This window comes from Calidris pugnax, unplaced genomic scaffold (genome assembly GCF_001431845.1).
Source record: "Calidris pugnax isolate Ruff unplaced genomic scaffold, ASM143184v1 scaffold486, whole genome shotgun sequence".
Taxonomy (NCBI): Eukaryota; Metazoa; Chordata; class Aves; order Charadriiformes; family Scolopacidae; genus Calidris; species Calidris pugnax.
In genome coordinates this window covers 146954-161901 of record NW_015091332.1, presented here as the reverse complement: position 1 = coordinate 161901, position 14948 = coordinate 146954, and the positions used below count along the sequence as shown (strand labels likewise).

The window sequence follows — 14948 nt, the reverse complement described above, 5'->3', positions numbered from 1 at the left end:
GGAGGCAGGAGAAGAAGGTCCAGGAGGCAGGAGAAGAAGGTCCAGGTGGCAGAAGAGGACCCCCCCTGCTCCCCAGGGCAAGCAGTTGCCAGACACCCTCTGCCTGTCTTTGCTGGGCAGTAAAACCAGCCCCGTCTATCTCAAGGACCTGCAGGTAGGACATGACGGGTGTGTGTTTACGTGTGGTTTTGAACTTGGATATAGGGGCGGGAAGGTCCTATTTGAGTCTGAAGGAGAAATTCATCCACCAGGCTCTCCCCTTCCTCATCTGCCCACATGCAGCCCCGTGGCCACCCAGCAAATCCAGCCTGATGGCCATAAATCCTCACAGAGTTGGTGGAACGGGGACAGCTTCGTTGAGGAGCTGCTCTTCCTCCCCTCCTGCCTCCCTGCCCTTGTTTTTGAGCTGCAGTTTTCTGTGCCTTGTTGCAAACAGACCATCTGTTGTGCCAGGGGGTGCTGGGGTCTTCTGCAGAGGAAGAGATGACCTCTGGGGGGCTGAGGTCCCCCTTAAGCGATGGGTGGGTTTGGAGTCTTCGTAGATCTCCAGCTTTTGACCCTTGAGAACCACAAAGTGCTGCTCAGGCAGCTCCATCCCCCTGAAGTGTTTAAGGACACTTGGTGCCCTTTCTCATCATCAGGAACTTGTGTGGAACTCAACTTCTTGCTAACCCTGGCTCTTCACCATCCTTCTTGTTAACTCCCTTAGGGTTCCTACCTGCCAGCAGCGATGAAGGCTGCGATGTCGCTGGTGGGAAGCCAAGGCGTTGTCTCAGCCACCGAGGTCCTCCTCGCAGCTGCCGTCTTCTGCCTGGTCTTCCTGCTCATCCAGTCCCTCCAGCAGCACGTGCCCAAGGGGCTGAAGAGCCCCCCGGGACCCAGAGGCTACCCCATCCTTGGCAACGTGCTGGAGCTGAGGAAGGACCCGCACCTGGCCCTGACCAGGCTGAGCCAGAAGTATGGGGACATCATGGAGATCAGGATTGGTACTCGGCCCGTGCTGGTGCTGAGCGGGCTGGAGACCATCAGGCAAGCCCTGGTGAAGCAAGGAGAAGACTTCATGGGGCGCCCCGACCTCTACAGCTTTCGCTATATTACAGATGGCCAGAGCCTGGCCTTCAGCCCCGACTCAGGGGAGGTGTGGAAAGCACGCAGAAAGCTGGCCCAGAACGCCCTGAAGACCTTTGCCACCACCCCCAGCCCCACCTCCTCTTCCACCTGCCTCCTGGAGGAGCACGTCTCCAAGGAGGCCGAGTACCTGGTGGCCAAATTCCTGCAGCTGATGAATGAGGTGAAGAGCTTTGACCCTTACCGGTACGTGGTGGTCTCTGTGGCCAACGTCATCTGTGCCATCTGCTTTGGCAAGCGCTACGACCACAATGACCAAGAGCTGCTCAATATCGTGAACGTAACTGAGCAGTTCACTGGCGTGGCTGTTTCTGGCAACCCCGCGGACTTCATCCCCCTGCTCCAGTACCTTCCCAGCCGCGCCATGACTTTATTTAAAGATTTCAACAAGCGGTTCATCCATTTCCTGCAGAAGATTGTCAAAGAGCACTACGAGACCTTTGATAAGGTAAGAGCTTGCAGGACCCTCATCTGCCCCAGAGGTGTTTCTACACTCTGTCCCCCTCCATCAGTGAGTTGTTTTTCATCTTGCAGCCAAGTGTCCATGGACATCAATGTTCTTGTGGGTGTTGCTGCAAGTCCAGCTGTAGTCTCATTCATCTAGGATCTCTTGAGCAGCCCAGTACTGCACTCCTCCTCCTTCTCCATGGCCCTGTGTGGTAGGGGGAGTTTGTTGGTTGACCACCTGATCTGTCAGCAGAGCCATGTGCCACATGGAGAACCATCTCCTTGTTTCCATAGGTTGCAAAAGCAGTAGGGACTATGGAGGATGAAAGATGAGGTTTTCCAGAGCTTGTATGACCCAGGGCTCCCCCAGCAGCAGATCATTGCTAAGTAATGCCCATTCCTCTGCTGGTTCTCCTGCCATGACTTGTCTTCTCTTCCTCTCAGAACAACATCCGAGACATCACTGACTCCCTCATCGAGCAGTGCATGGAGAAAAAAGTGGAAGCAAATGGTGCCACACAGATCCCTAAGGAGAAGATCGTCAACCTTGTGAATGACCTCTTTGGAGCAGGTATCTTTTCCCACCGGTCCCTCAGCTACTGCAGATTTTCTCAGGCTCTCTCTGACCTGTCTTTGTCCAGCACCAGGCAGCCAGTTTGGGTCTAAGCACTTGCTCTCCCCCTCACTGATCTTCCCGGACTTTCCAAGGACACCCCTAGACACTAGCATGGGACATTAGCTCTGGAAAGAGCCTTCAGAGATAAGCAAAGGGCACAGCTTATAGCTCAGTCAAGCTTCACAAGCCGTGGTGGCTTTTCCTGGTTGAAGGAGATGTCTATTGACTGATTCATCTCTGAGTTGCTCTAAGGAAACTCCCCCAATTCTGGAGAAGTTGTACAAACCTGACATAACCCAACGGTGAATCAGGATGAGTGAGAGGAGAACATTTTAGCAAAGTTTTCTCCAATGGGACAGAAACCCAAGTCTTACTGTGCACCCAGGAAGTCCTCTGCCTTCTTAGCCATCCAAGACTGCTCCATGTGTTGTTTAGACAGCAACCCAAGGCATGTGTCCTTCATGTTGTGCAAATCTCACCTACACACTTTTGCCTTTGACCAGGGTTTGACACTGTGACAACTGCCTTATCCTGGAGCCTCATGTACCTCGTGACGTACCCCCACATCCAGAAGAAGATCCAGGAAGAACTAGGTGAGTCCATGAACCTGCTTTCTTCAGGGCCAAAATCTCTCCAGTGAGAGATGACCCCAACTCACTCCCTCCTCTTGACCTCCTGCAGACAAGACCATCGGCCAGGAGAGGAGACCGAGGCTGTCAGACCGGGGCATGCTGCCCTACACAGAAGCCTTCATCCTGGAGATGTTCAGGCACTCCTCCTTCGTGCCCTTCACCATCCCTCACAGGCAAGTGTTGAAGTCGCAAAGGAGGTGGAGGGACAAGGTGGACTTGAGGCACTTTGTCACAGCCACCCCGGCAGTGGTGGGGTGAGGGGCAGGGAGATTATTATCAACTTGTAGAGTGATGGCTTCATCATGGACACAGGGACCTCACAGCTCTTGTGCAGGGCAATGTGGGAGCTCCCAAAGAGCAACCCTTGCCTTCTGCTGACCTCACTTGAAGATACTCCACCCAGCTCATGTAGGGGCTGCCCAGTCCAGCTCATGGACAATGCTCTTCTTAAAGCCATCTCTTTGGGCCATGTCCTTACTTCAGCAGCATCAGGAGCAAACTAATAGCCCCCTGAGGATGCAGGAGAATCTTCTTCCTTCCCAAACTCTCACAGTCTTTTCTTTCTCCAGCATGATCAGGGACACGGCGCTGAATGGCTACCACGTCCCAAAGGACCGCTGCGTGTTTGTCAATCAGTGGCAAGTGAATCACGACGAGTAAGTACCTTCTGAGGCAGAAAGCCTCCTGTGGCAACACGCGGGCCCCTTCCTGCACAGTCTTCTTCCTGGGCAGAAGTGGGGTCAACATGCTTGAAGAGAAAAGGGAGCAAGTGGGGTATCTACAAAATTCAGGGCTATTGTTACTGACAGCACCCACCTTCCAGTGTCTCCCTTACACCCATGGCCAGGAGACACCATTTCAGCATCTAATGTTTTCCCTTCCAGGAAACTTTGGAAGGATCCACTGACCTTCAAACCAGAGCGTTTCCTCAACGCTGAAGGGACGGAAGTGAACAAAGTAGATGGGGAGAAGGTGTTGCTTTTCGGCTTGGGGAAAAGGAGGTGCATAGGGGAACACATTGCCAGGTGGCAGATCTTCCTTTTCCTGTCCACCTTGCTCCAGCAGCTGGAATTCAGCGTCTGTGATGGCAAGAAGGTGGACATGACACCGATCTACGGGCTGGCCATGAAGCACAAAAGATGTCAGCACTTCCAGGTCAAGCAGCGCTTCCCCATGAAGAGCATGAACTGAGCAGTGGGTTTACCCATTGCCCAGATGTCTCCAGGGGGCAAAGACCTGGGTGTCCTTGTAGCAAAGCTGGGTCTAGTACACCTTGGTGGGACGATATAATAAACTGAAGCCACTGAAACTCTTGTCTTGTCATGTTTTCACCTTGTGGCATTTCTTGCCTTTCTCATTTTTCCAGCATTTATGATGTTGGATATTCCATCAAATGTTGGATCTTCCATCGTATCTAGTCTTAGTACCACAAAGCACGTTCATGGGGGGTGTGAACTGTCCTTTGCTAGAGGGAAAGGAAACGTACCCAAAACCAGCCCATCTGAATACCATTGGGCTGTATTCTTTCGCTCTTTGGCAGCTGAAGGACAGCCAACCCATGCCATAGTCCCACCACCTCCATCCATGTTTAAGATCTTGGCTGAACTGATGCCCAAAGCTTGGGTGGAGCTGAGGATGATGTTACTGAGGTCCAACCAGTATCACTATTTCCAGACTACTCGAGGGACAAATTTTCACTGGTTGAAATTTACCTTCACTGTAGATGTGCCTGCAGGGAAAAAATCTTGGAAATCTTGGAGAAACTCTAACACTTCTCCAAGCCCTCTAAGGACAGCCTGTTCCCTTGTTTCTGCACTGTGTTTTTCCATGCCCAGCTGACTTGTCGGGTCACTCTGAGATCCCACACTGGAGAGGTTTATCTTTGTCCACTTGTAGCAAAGCTGGGTCTAGTACACCTTGGTGGGACGATATAATAAACTGAAGCCACTGAAACTCTTGTCTTGTCATGTTTTCACCTTGTGGCATTTCTTGCCTTTCTCATTTTTCCAGCATTTATGATGTTGGATATTCCATCAAATGTTGGATCTTCCATCGCATCTAGTCTTAGTACCACAAAGCACATTTAGGGGGGGGGGTGTGAACTGTCTTTTGCTGGAAGGAAAGGAAACATACCCAAAACCAGCCCATCTGAATACCGTTGGGCTGTATTCTTTCAGAATCGCTCTTTGGCAGCTGAAGGACAGCCAACCCATGCCATAATCCCACCACCTCCATCCATGTTTAAGATCTTGGCTGAACTGATGCCCAAAGCTTGGGTGGAGCTGAGGATGATGTTACTGAGGTCCAACCAGTATCACTATTTCCAGACTACTCGAGGGACAAATTTTCACTGGTTGAAATTTACCTTCACTGTAGATGTGCCTGCAGGGAAAAAATCTTGGAAATCTTGGAGAAACTCTAACACTTCTCCAAGCCCTCTAAGGACAGCCTGTTCCCTTGTTTCTGCACTGTGTTTTTCCATGCCCAGCTGACTTGTCGGGTCACTCTGAGATCCCACACTGGAGAGGTTTATCTTTGTCCACAGAGGAGCTCAAAGCACTTTAGCACCTCTCCAAGAATCTATCAGACAACCTTGCACCAGGGGTTCTCCTGCTGCTCAGGTTGCTTTCCTCAGAAAAAATGAGAGGGATCCTTCAAATTACCATGAGCCTTGCTCACCGTAGTCACTGCTGGCCCCGAAGGACACGAGGAAGGACACTTTGACCCCTTGTTATTGAGAAAATCAAGCTGCTGGTGTTCTGGGCTGGAACAAGGGTGTTTTCACAACAGGGGAGTGAAGGAGAACAGGACTTTCTCCAACTCAAACCCAAGAGTTTACGTTGGCTGCCAGTCAACCTGTGCTAGCGGAGCCAGATACCTCCTTTCCTTCCACTTGCATGCAAAGACATCGTACAGCCCAGTACCTGGCAAGCAACGACACAGGAACAAGTACAACCATCCGGTGCATCACGCACTGCTCTTGAATCCGTTCCCATGGGTGGCATCTGCTCAGCCGTAGCCCCAAACCCTGACCAATGAGAGCTCCTTTCAGGTCTGAATACCAATCACTCGTCACGCATTGCACAAAAATTTCCAAGAACGGGTATGTTGGGGAAGAAAACAGGGAAGCTGGTTGCCCAAGACTTCAGGGAGATTCCGGCAAGAGCAGGGAGGTGTTCAGACCCGCTAAACAAGCCTGGATGAAAAGGAGGAACTCTTTGTCTCTGTATGTCCAGGTCCTGCCTGGTCATCAATTTGTGATGAAACACAGAGATGATACAGCTCCAGATCCACCCAAATTCACTGAACCAGCCCCAGCAGCCTCACTCCATGTCATACTGGCTTCGTCTTCACTGCTTAATGTCATAATCCCAATATTGCAGGAAAAGCAAAGGGGGGGACCAGGAGGTCCAAACTGTGGTTTGAGCTGCAGGCTATCAGAGGCATTGGAGGAAAGGTGGAAGGATGGTTTAGGGCAACCCGTGAGGTCCATCAGCCAAATAACATCTCGTCTCCCTATGACAATGGCTGTAGGTCAAGGCAATAGAGTCATGAACCACCTTTCCAGAAGGGACATCCCAAAGCCGACATTCATCTCCTGCAGGGGAAAGTGGGATCATCCTGAACATGGACCCAGATCTCTCATTGCCTAACTTGGTGATTCAGAAGAGCGCCGGGACCTCCAGGGATGACACGCCAGCAGTATGTCACGCCACCTCTGCGGGCTGGAGAAGATCTCATGGACTTGGCCCGGTGACTCCAAGCTGCAGCGGGAACACGCGATGCCGATGCCGGTGTAGGACCAGAGGCTCCGCTTGCTGGAGCCATTGCGTGACTCTCTTGCCATGAAGGCTGAGTTTGCTGATAAGGCCCGCAATAAGCAAGGGCAGATACAAAGAAAGAACAGTGGGAATATTTTTTTTTTCCCTTTGGAGATGAGTGTTTTATAGCCCCGGGGCAGATAAGCAGATTAATATTAACATTGCTGAGGTGAAACAGCCCCTTGCTGGTGGAAGGTCTCACCAGGATGCATTTATCACCAGGATGCATTTATCAAAGGGCTGATTGCCTCCCCTGGGGACACTGCTACCAGACTCCACGGGGCAAAGCCTGGGCATTGGAGGGCAAAGGCCTGGGAGAAAAAGTCATCCCAGTGTCAGGACGGAGAAGGGGAAAGGGAGAGAAATGGGCAGACAGATATCCTTCTCCACACAGACCTTCTCTTTGTGGTGTTGGAGGTGAAACGTCCCACATCTTAAAGCCCTGTCTTCACTTGGCACCTCTCCCTCCCCATGATGCCAACAGAGACACCCCATGCAGCTGCAGGAGACCTTTCCGGGCACCTTACACAGGCAGGAGGAACCCCTGAGACCTTGGTCTGATATCCCTGCATGAACACACCTCCTTGGATATTGAAGGAGGTGACCCCAGCCGAGGTCCCACTTTTCTTGCTGGGGATGCTGTTATCAAACTGTCCCTTCAGCCCAGCCACCCCCATCCCAAACTCTGGTGTTCTTCCAGCTCCTGGACAATACGGTTGGAACATCAAAGCTGATCAGGCCCCTTCACCAGATATCTTCTCTGCTGGGTGTCTTGGCAGCTCCCACCATGCAAGGAGGAGAGCAGCAAGAATGGCCCGAGCATCAAAGGGATGATCACAGAGTCACAGAATGATGAATGATATGGGGTTGGAAGGGACCTCTGGAGATCATCTCCTCCAACCCCCTGCCAAAGCAGGGCCACCCAGAGCAGGTTGCACAGGAATGTGTCCAGTGAGGGTTTGAATGTCTCCAGAGAAGGAGACTCCACCACCTCCCTGGGCAGCCTCTGCCAGGGCTCTGCCACCCTCACAGGAAAGAAGTTTCTCCTCATGTTGAGGTGGAACTTCTTATGGTCAAGTTTGTGCCCGTTTCCTCTTGTCCTGTCCCTGGGCACCACTGAAAAAAGCCTGGCCCCATCTTCCTGACACCCACCCTTGAAGTATCTATAGGTGTTGATCAGATCCCCCCTCAGCCTTCTCTTCTCCAGACTGAAAAGGACCCAAGTCCCTCAGCCTTTCCTCATCAGAGAGATGCTCCAGGCCCCTCATCATCTTTGAAGCCCTCTGCTGTCCCCTCTCCAGCATGATGAAGGGAGAGGGGCACCCTGCTCCCTTTGGGGCTGGGGGATCTTAGTGCTTCACCTCCTTCTCTTCCCTGTTGCCTCCTGAGAAACAAATCCACCGATCATCGTCACCAAAGCCCCAACTGCTCACAGTAGGCAAGAGACTCGGCTCCCCTATCTCTGTCTCTCCCCTAACGATCTTCCTCAATTAAGCCCTCCAATTACTCCCCAGGTAGCTTGCAAGCGCCGTGATTTCGTTACTGGAACCTGGGGTGCTGATAAGCTGGGGGAAGCTTTTATCACCCCACGGCCCGATTGCTTTTATTGTGGGCTTTAAACTGAGTCAGCAGCCCAGCCATGGCAGCTGGGCTTCAGCTCCTCTTCCAAAGGGGAGAACATTCCTGCAGGGACGGGTCCAGGCAGCCATACACCTTCTCCATCCAGCTGAGACACCTGCCCGGTGAGTCCATTCAGGGTGGTGGCATCTCCTCCCCAGCCCCAAAATGGGCTAAAAGAACCAACCGCTTGTGGTTCTTCCTCCCAGATGGAAGGAAGAGGGGGAGTTGCTCCAACACTTAACGACCCTCCTCATTAAAAGCACATCCTGTATTTCTAACTTCTTTCCTTTGGCTGTTTATTCTCCAGTGAGATCTGTCATCAGGAACCATCTCCCCACAGGGATTAACTCTTGGGTGTCTCCCTTTTCCCACTCGAACCCAACACTGGTGACAGTCCCTTGACATCAAAAATATCATCCCTTGATGCCCTAGAACTTCAAATAAACCTCTGAATTGTACCTTAAACTCTCTTTCTGAGCCACGTGTGCTTTCTTTCTGCCAGTGGTTTTGGGGACACTTCTCTCTGAGCTGGTGGCAGATGATCCTCTAAGAGTGGTGGGCTTTGCATGGACCTCCTGCTTCCCCCACTGCACCACCAGGGCTTGGGAGCTCCTTCCCATGGAGAAGGAAACCCTGAAACATCATCTTTCTTTTTGCAGCTCCGCTCCTGGGACGGAGTTGGGCTCTCCCATGCCCTGAACCCCAGGAGCAGCTGGAATAACATCTGGTTTCTGCCTTTGGGGGGGAGAAAATCCCTGCTCACCCAGTGCTTCTGAGATGCAGAAGCAGGTGGGACCTTCCCTTGGTGAAGTTCCCTTCTGTGGCATGTTGGAAAAGATGCTGGTCCTCTGCTCAAGCCAAGCTGGACCCGTGGATGGAGGAGAGCTTGAGCCAACCCAGAGCTGGACACGTTAAACCCGGTCCATGGCTGCGCTCTGAGGGCTCCCACATTGGTCCAAACCCTTCGTCCTCCTCCCACCCCTCTTCCCTCTGGGAAGGAGACAGCATTTGGGCTGATCGATTGCCCCGTGTCGTTCGAGGTACAAGGTACCTGTTAATCAGAGAAGGTGAAAGCGGTTGGAGGAGATGGAGTTTGGCCCCGGGTTAAGGAGGGAGCAACGGGGACGCGGAGATAACCCGCTCCCCGCACGCAAAGCACTGCTGGAGGAAAGCCCCAGGGCCTCCAACCCAGCTTGTCCCCCCCAAATCCCTGGGGGGTGACGTTCTACTGGGGGAAGGAGGAACAAGAAGAGATGGGGGAGCAGCCCTAGAGATGTGTCCCCCACGAAGCAGGGGGTCACTGGGTCCCACCAGCGCCGGCGGCGCGTGCCGAAAGCGTGGTGGATTTTGGGGTGCTCCTCAAACCCAACCTGAAGGACGGCAGGCAGGGCTGGGAGTCACCTCTCTGTCCCCAAAACTGGCACCAGGGCTGCCAGAGACATGGTGGCACCAGCTACAGCAGAGCAAGGGTGGATCTTGAAGGGGGGAGAAGCACAGAGAAGGATGGGTTCTCGTCTCCCCCCAAACCCCCCCCCACTAATTGGCCTCTTGGAGAGGGGGGGAAGCACAAAGAAGGATGGGTTCTCGTTCCAGCCTCATCCCATGGTGGTGGTGAAAAGCCACAGCATCCCCAACCTGCCCCACCCCTTCTTCTGCTTTAATTAAAACCACGCTGGAAAACAGAGGGCTCCTCAGGACACCCTTGGAGATGAAGCTGCTCTCCACACACAAGAGGAGTTTTGGGGGGTTGGTCCAAGGCTTGGGGTGGGGGGGAAAGCCCCCCCCCTGAGAGCCAGGGCTGGGGGGGACACACACAAGGGTCCTAAATCTCCCCCCATAAACCCCCCCACTAATTGGCCTCATCATAAGGGCTCCCAGTTGACCACCCCGCTCTCCTGCCCCTAAAATCACACCAGCTACAGCAGAGCAAGGGTGGATCTTGGAGAGGGGGGAAGCACAGAGAAGGATGGGTTCTCATCTCCCCCCATTAACCCCCCAACTAATTGGCCTCTTGGAGAGGGGGGGAAACACAGAGAAGGATGGGTTCTCATCTCCCCCCATAAACCCCCCCACTAATTGGCCTCATCATAAGGGCTCCCGCTGGAAAACAGAGGGCTCCTCAGGACACCCTTGGAGATGAAGCTGCTCTCCACACACAAGAGGAGTTTTGGGGGGTTGGTCCAAGGCTTGGGGTGGGGGGGAAAGCCCCCCCCCTGAGAGCCAGGGCTGGGGGGGACACACACAAGGGTCCTAATTCACTGGAGCCTTGTTGTCCCCTCTCCTTGGGGTTTGGGACACGAATGCCCTCCCGTGGCATCCATCACACCACCTCCACGACTGGGTGGGGGGAACGAGGGGTTCTACCCCCCCTCAAGGGGTTTTACCCCCCCCCCCAGAGCTTTTTTTGGGGGGAGGCACATTTAGGGAGGAGGATCTATAGGAGGTCTATAGGACACAGAGCATCCCCCATCGCCCCTGGAGCTCCAGGAGCCACAAGAACTGACCAAACCTGGGTTCCTTTTTTTTTCCAGCTGGAAGGTGACTTCTCCAGGGTGGAACGAGCTGGGAGCTTCCATCCTGCTTTTCCTCTGCCATTTCCAGCCACCTCCTGTGGATTCTCCGCTGTCTACTACACCCAGCAACCTTCTCCTTTTCCCACCCACCCCTTCTCATCCAGCCTGACCCCTTGGAGGCACCAAACGTGCTACCCAACAGGGAGGAAACCAAGCAGGGGATGCCAAGAAGGGGCAGATCCAACAGGACGGGTGATTGTCCATGTTCTCCTCCCTCCGGCGATGTCACCCGCTCGGGATTTTATTCTCAGCTCCTCCTCTTTTACATGTTTTTATTATTTATTTTTTTTTGCCTGTCTATTATTTCCCCTTTCCCTGCTGATTCCCAGCAGCTGAAGAGCCCCCTCTCCTGGTGTGAGGCAAGGAGGTGACCAGCCACCTCTCCACTTGGTGTGGCCAAATCCATCCTTCCCTCTCCCTCAAGCCAAGACCCTTCTCCAGGATGAATCCCGACCAGGACACGGCAGGAATCTGCGCCCGGAGGCTTCCCCTCCGAGTCTTCTGCGTGGCCCAACCTCGGCCACCAGGTGTGGCCAAATCCATCCTTCCCTCTCCCTCAAGCCAAGACCCTTCTCCAGGATGAATCCCGACCAGGACACGGCAGCAATCTGTGCCCAGAGGCTTCCCCTCTGAATCTCCTGGGTGGCCCAACCTCTGCCACCATCACCTCTGTCACCCTTCCAGCCCTCCCTGGGGATGCTGACCATCTTGGGTCTTCAGGGATGGACCTTCAGAGGGGAGACAAAACCAAACCAAACCACCCCCAGGAGCAGCTCGGAGCATTCCTGGCTGTGCATCCCATGGGATATTCCCGTGTCCCTAGGTCTGGTGGACTGGGAAAAGCTAGGACCATTCCTCAGCAAGCTGGGTTCATGCCCAGGTTCTCCTGATCCGAGAGTGGAGACCCACCAGCCCCATGGGGGTTGGAGATTGGGGGTGGTGGTGGGAGATTTTGGGAGGGTGGGGTCAGGATTCCCAGCTCCAGAGGCGTGAGGAAGGGTCTCCCAGGACTTCTAGTCGCCATCACCCACACCAGGACAGCACTGCCAGCTTTGGGGGTTGGCACGTGCCCTTGCACGCCTGTTTGCACGCTCGCCGGTGGGTGTGCAAGCCCCCGGGGGGGGGTTAGGGGGGTGCAGCAGTGCGTGGGTGGGGGGGTGGGTTTGGGTCGAAGGTCCCCCGGGGTGCCCCACTCCAGGCAGGCTCTTTCCCAGTAGGAGCAAGGAAATGTGCTCCTGAAAAATAAGCCAGTCCCTTGGCCACCGGGGTCTCCCTGTCCCCCCGTCCCCCGTGGTGTCCCACAGACACCTCCACCACCTCCATCCCGCTCTCCTCATCCTGGGGCTTGTTTTCTGAGCCCTCATCTAGCAGAAGTGGGGTGGAGGTGGGTGGGAAGGGTTCCTGTGGTCCCCCCACCCCAACATCCTTGAGGGGTACCACGCTCAATGCGAGAGAGGGTTGGTGGTCAACCTCTTCCACGTAATGATGTTCTTCAGGTGCATCGTCCCCTCCATCAGGTGTTTGGTCATCCATGTAGGGGGGGATGCTGAAGAGCAGCTCGGAGCATTCCTGGCTGTGCATCCCATGGGATATTCCCGTGTCCCTAGGTCTGGTGGACTGGGAAAAGCTAGGACCATTCCTCAGCAAGCTGGGTTCATGCCCAGGTTCTCCTGATCCGAGAGTGGAGACCCACCAGCCCCATGGGGGTTGGAGATTGGGGGTGGTGGTGGGAGATTTTGGGAGGGTGGGGTCAGGATTCCCAGCTCCAGAGGCGTGAGGAAGGGTCTCCCAGGACTTCTAGTCGCCATCACCCACACCAGGACAGCACTGCCAGCTTTGGGGGTTGGCACGTGCCCTTGCACGCCTGTTTGCACGCTCGCCGGTGGGTGTGCAAGCCCCCGGGGGGGGGTTAGGGGGGTGCAGCAGTGCGTGGGTGGGGGGGTGGGTTTGGGTCGAAGGTCCCCCGGGGTGCCCCACTCCAGGCAGGCTCTTTCCCAGGAGGAGCAAGGAAATGTGCTCCTGAAAAATAAGCCAGTCCCTTGGCCACCGGGGTCTCCCTGTCCCCCCGTCCCCCGTGGTGTCCCACAGACACCTCCACCACCTCCATCCCGCTCTCCTCATCCTGGGGCTTGTTTTCTGAGCCCTCATCTAGCAGAAGTGGGGTGGAGGTGGGTGGGAAGGGTTCCTGTGGTCCCCCCACCCCAACATCCTTGGGGGGTACCACACTCAATGAGAGAGAGGGTTGGTGGTCAACCTCTTCCACGTAATGATGTTCTTCAGGTGCATCGTCCCCTCCATCAGGTGTTTGGTCATCCATGTAGGGGGGGATGCTGAAGAACGGGGTGGGGGGGAAGCCAGGGGTGGCCAAAAAAAGCCGGAGGGGGGGCTGTACCCGGGCTTCCTGCTCCCCCGTCCATGGCGGAGGCGGCGCTGGGGCAGGAAGTGACAACCATCTCGGTGTCGGCGGGGCCACCATGGGGGGTTTGGCGTCCCGGTGGCCAGCGTGGCTTCTCGCTGGCTCTGGGGCCACCAACAGCAGAAGGACATGGAGCTGTTGGAGCATGGAGCCAGAGGAGGCCACGGAGATGCTGGGAGGGCTGGAGCCCCTCTGCTGGGAGGACGGGCTGAGAGAGTTGGGGGGGTTCAGCCTGGAGAAGAGAAGGCTCCAGGGAGACCTTGGAGCCCCTTCCAGTCCCTCAAGGGGCTCCAGGAAAGATGGGGAGGGACTCTGGATGAGGGAGGGGAGCCCTAGGAGGAGGGGGAAGGGTTTGACACTGAAAGAGGGGAGATGGAGCTGAGCTGTGGGGAAGAACTTGTTTGGTGTGAGGGTGGTGAGAGCCTGGCCCAGGTTGCCCCGAGAAGCTGTGGCTGCCCCATCCCTGGAGGGGTTCAAGGCCAGGTTGGAGGGGGCTTGGAGCAACCTGGTGTGGTGGGAGGTGTCCCTGCCCAGGGCAGGGGGTGGCACTGGGGGGGCTTTGAGGTCCCTTCCCACCCAACCCATTCAGTGATTCTATGATTCCAGAAGGGACCAGCGTGGTGCTGGATAAGGAAACATGATGGGACACCCCACGCAGGGTGAGGGTCTTGGTGGTGTGTCCCAGTCCCAGTGGGGGGTCCTGGTGCCGGGTTGGGGTCCCGGTGGAGGGATGTGGATCCCGGTGGCAGGTACGGGTCATCACTGGAGGCCACGGAGATGCTGGGAGGGCTGGAGCCCCTCTGCTGGGAGGACGGGCTGAGAGAGTTGGGGGGGTTCAGCCTGGAGAAGAGAAGGCTCCAGGGAGACCTTGGAGCCCCTTCCAGTCCCTCAAGGGGCTCCAGGAGAGATGGGGAGGGACTCTGGATCAGGGAGGGGAGCCATAGGAGGAGGGGGAAGGGTTTGACACTGAAAGAGGGGAGATGGAGCTGAGCTGTGGGGAAGAACTTGTTTGGTGTGAGGGTGGTGAGAGCCTGGCCCAGGTTGCCCCGAGAAGCTGTGGCTGCCCCATCCCTGGAGGGGTTCAAGGCCAGGTTGGAGGGGGCTTGGAGCAACCTGGTGTGGTGGGAGGTGTCCCTGCCCAGGGCAGGGGGTGGCACTGGGGGGGCTTTGAGGTCCCTTCCCACCCAACCCATTCAGTGATTCTATGATTCCAGAAGGGACCAGCGTGGTGCTGGATAAGGAAACATGATGGGACACCCCACGCAGGGTGAGGGTCTTGGTGGTGTGTCCCAGTCCCAGTGGGGGGTCCTGGTGCCGGGTTGGGGTCCCGGTGGAGGGATGTGAGTCCAGGTGGTGGGTGTGGGTGTCAGCAGGTACAGGTCTCAGTGGTGTGTCCTGGCGGGGCGTCCTGGTGCTGGGTTGGGGTCCCAGTGGCGGGTGTGGGGCTCAGTGGTGTGTCCCAGTCCCAGTGGGGGGTCCTGGTGCCAGGTTGGGGTCCCAGTGGAGGGATGTGGGTCCCAGTGGCAGGTGCGGGTGCCAGTGGCGGGTCCCAGTGCAGGGTCCTGGTGCCAGGTTGGGGTCCCGGTGGAGGGATGTGGGTCCTGGTGGTGGGTGTGGGTTGTCATTGGAGGGTCCCAGTGGTGGGCTGAGGGTCTTGGTGGTGTGTCCTGGTTGGAGGGATGTGGGTCTCGGTGG

At 55.7% G+C, this 14948-nt stretch overlaps 1 protein-coding gene across 1 annotated transcript; it reads left to right on the top strand.

The window, feature by feature from the left end:
• On the top strand, positions 1 to 4135 carry LOC106899242 (cytochrome P450 1A5-like). Its single transcript, XM_014960985.1, has 7 exons — positions 1 to 154; positions 710 to 1576; positions 2020 to 2146; positions 2695 to 2784; positions 2873 to 2996; positions 3393 to 3479; positions 3708 to 4135. Exons 2-7 carry the CDS (start codon positions 731 to 733, stop codon positions 4012 to 4014), a joined length of 1581 nt encoding a protein of 526 aa, XP_014816471.1. The 5' UTR covers positions 1 to 154; positions 710 to 730; the 3' UTR covers positions 4015 to 4135.
• Positions 4136 to 14948: the final 10813 nt, after the last annotated feature.

Excerpts from the sequence above, each read along its gene's own strand:
- LOC106899242 (XM_014960985.1), top strand. The coding sequence starts at position 731 with ATGAAGGCTGCGATGTCGCTGGTGGGAAGCCAAGGCGTTGTCTCAGCC. Across the intron at positions 2,147-2,694 it reads GAATGACCTCTTTGGAGCAG|GGTTTGACACTGTGACAACT; the intron begins GTATCTTTTCCC and ends GCCTTTGACCAG. Across the intron at positions 2,785-2,872 it reads GAAGATCCAGGAAGAACTAG|ACAAGACCATCGGCCAGGAG; the intron begins GTGAGTCCATGA and ends GACCTCCTGCAG.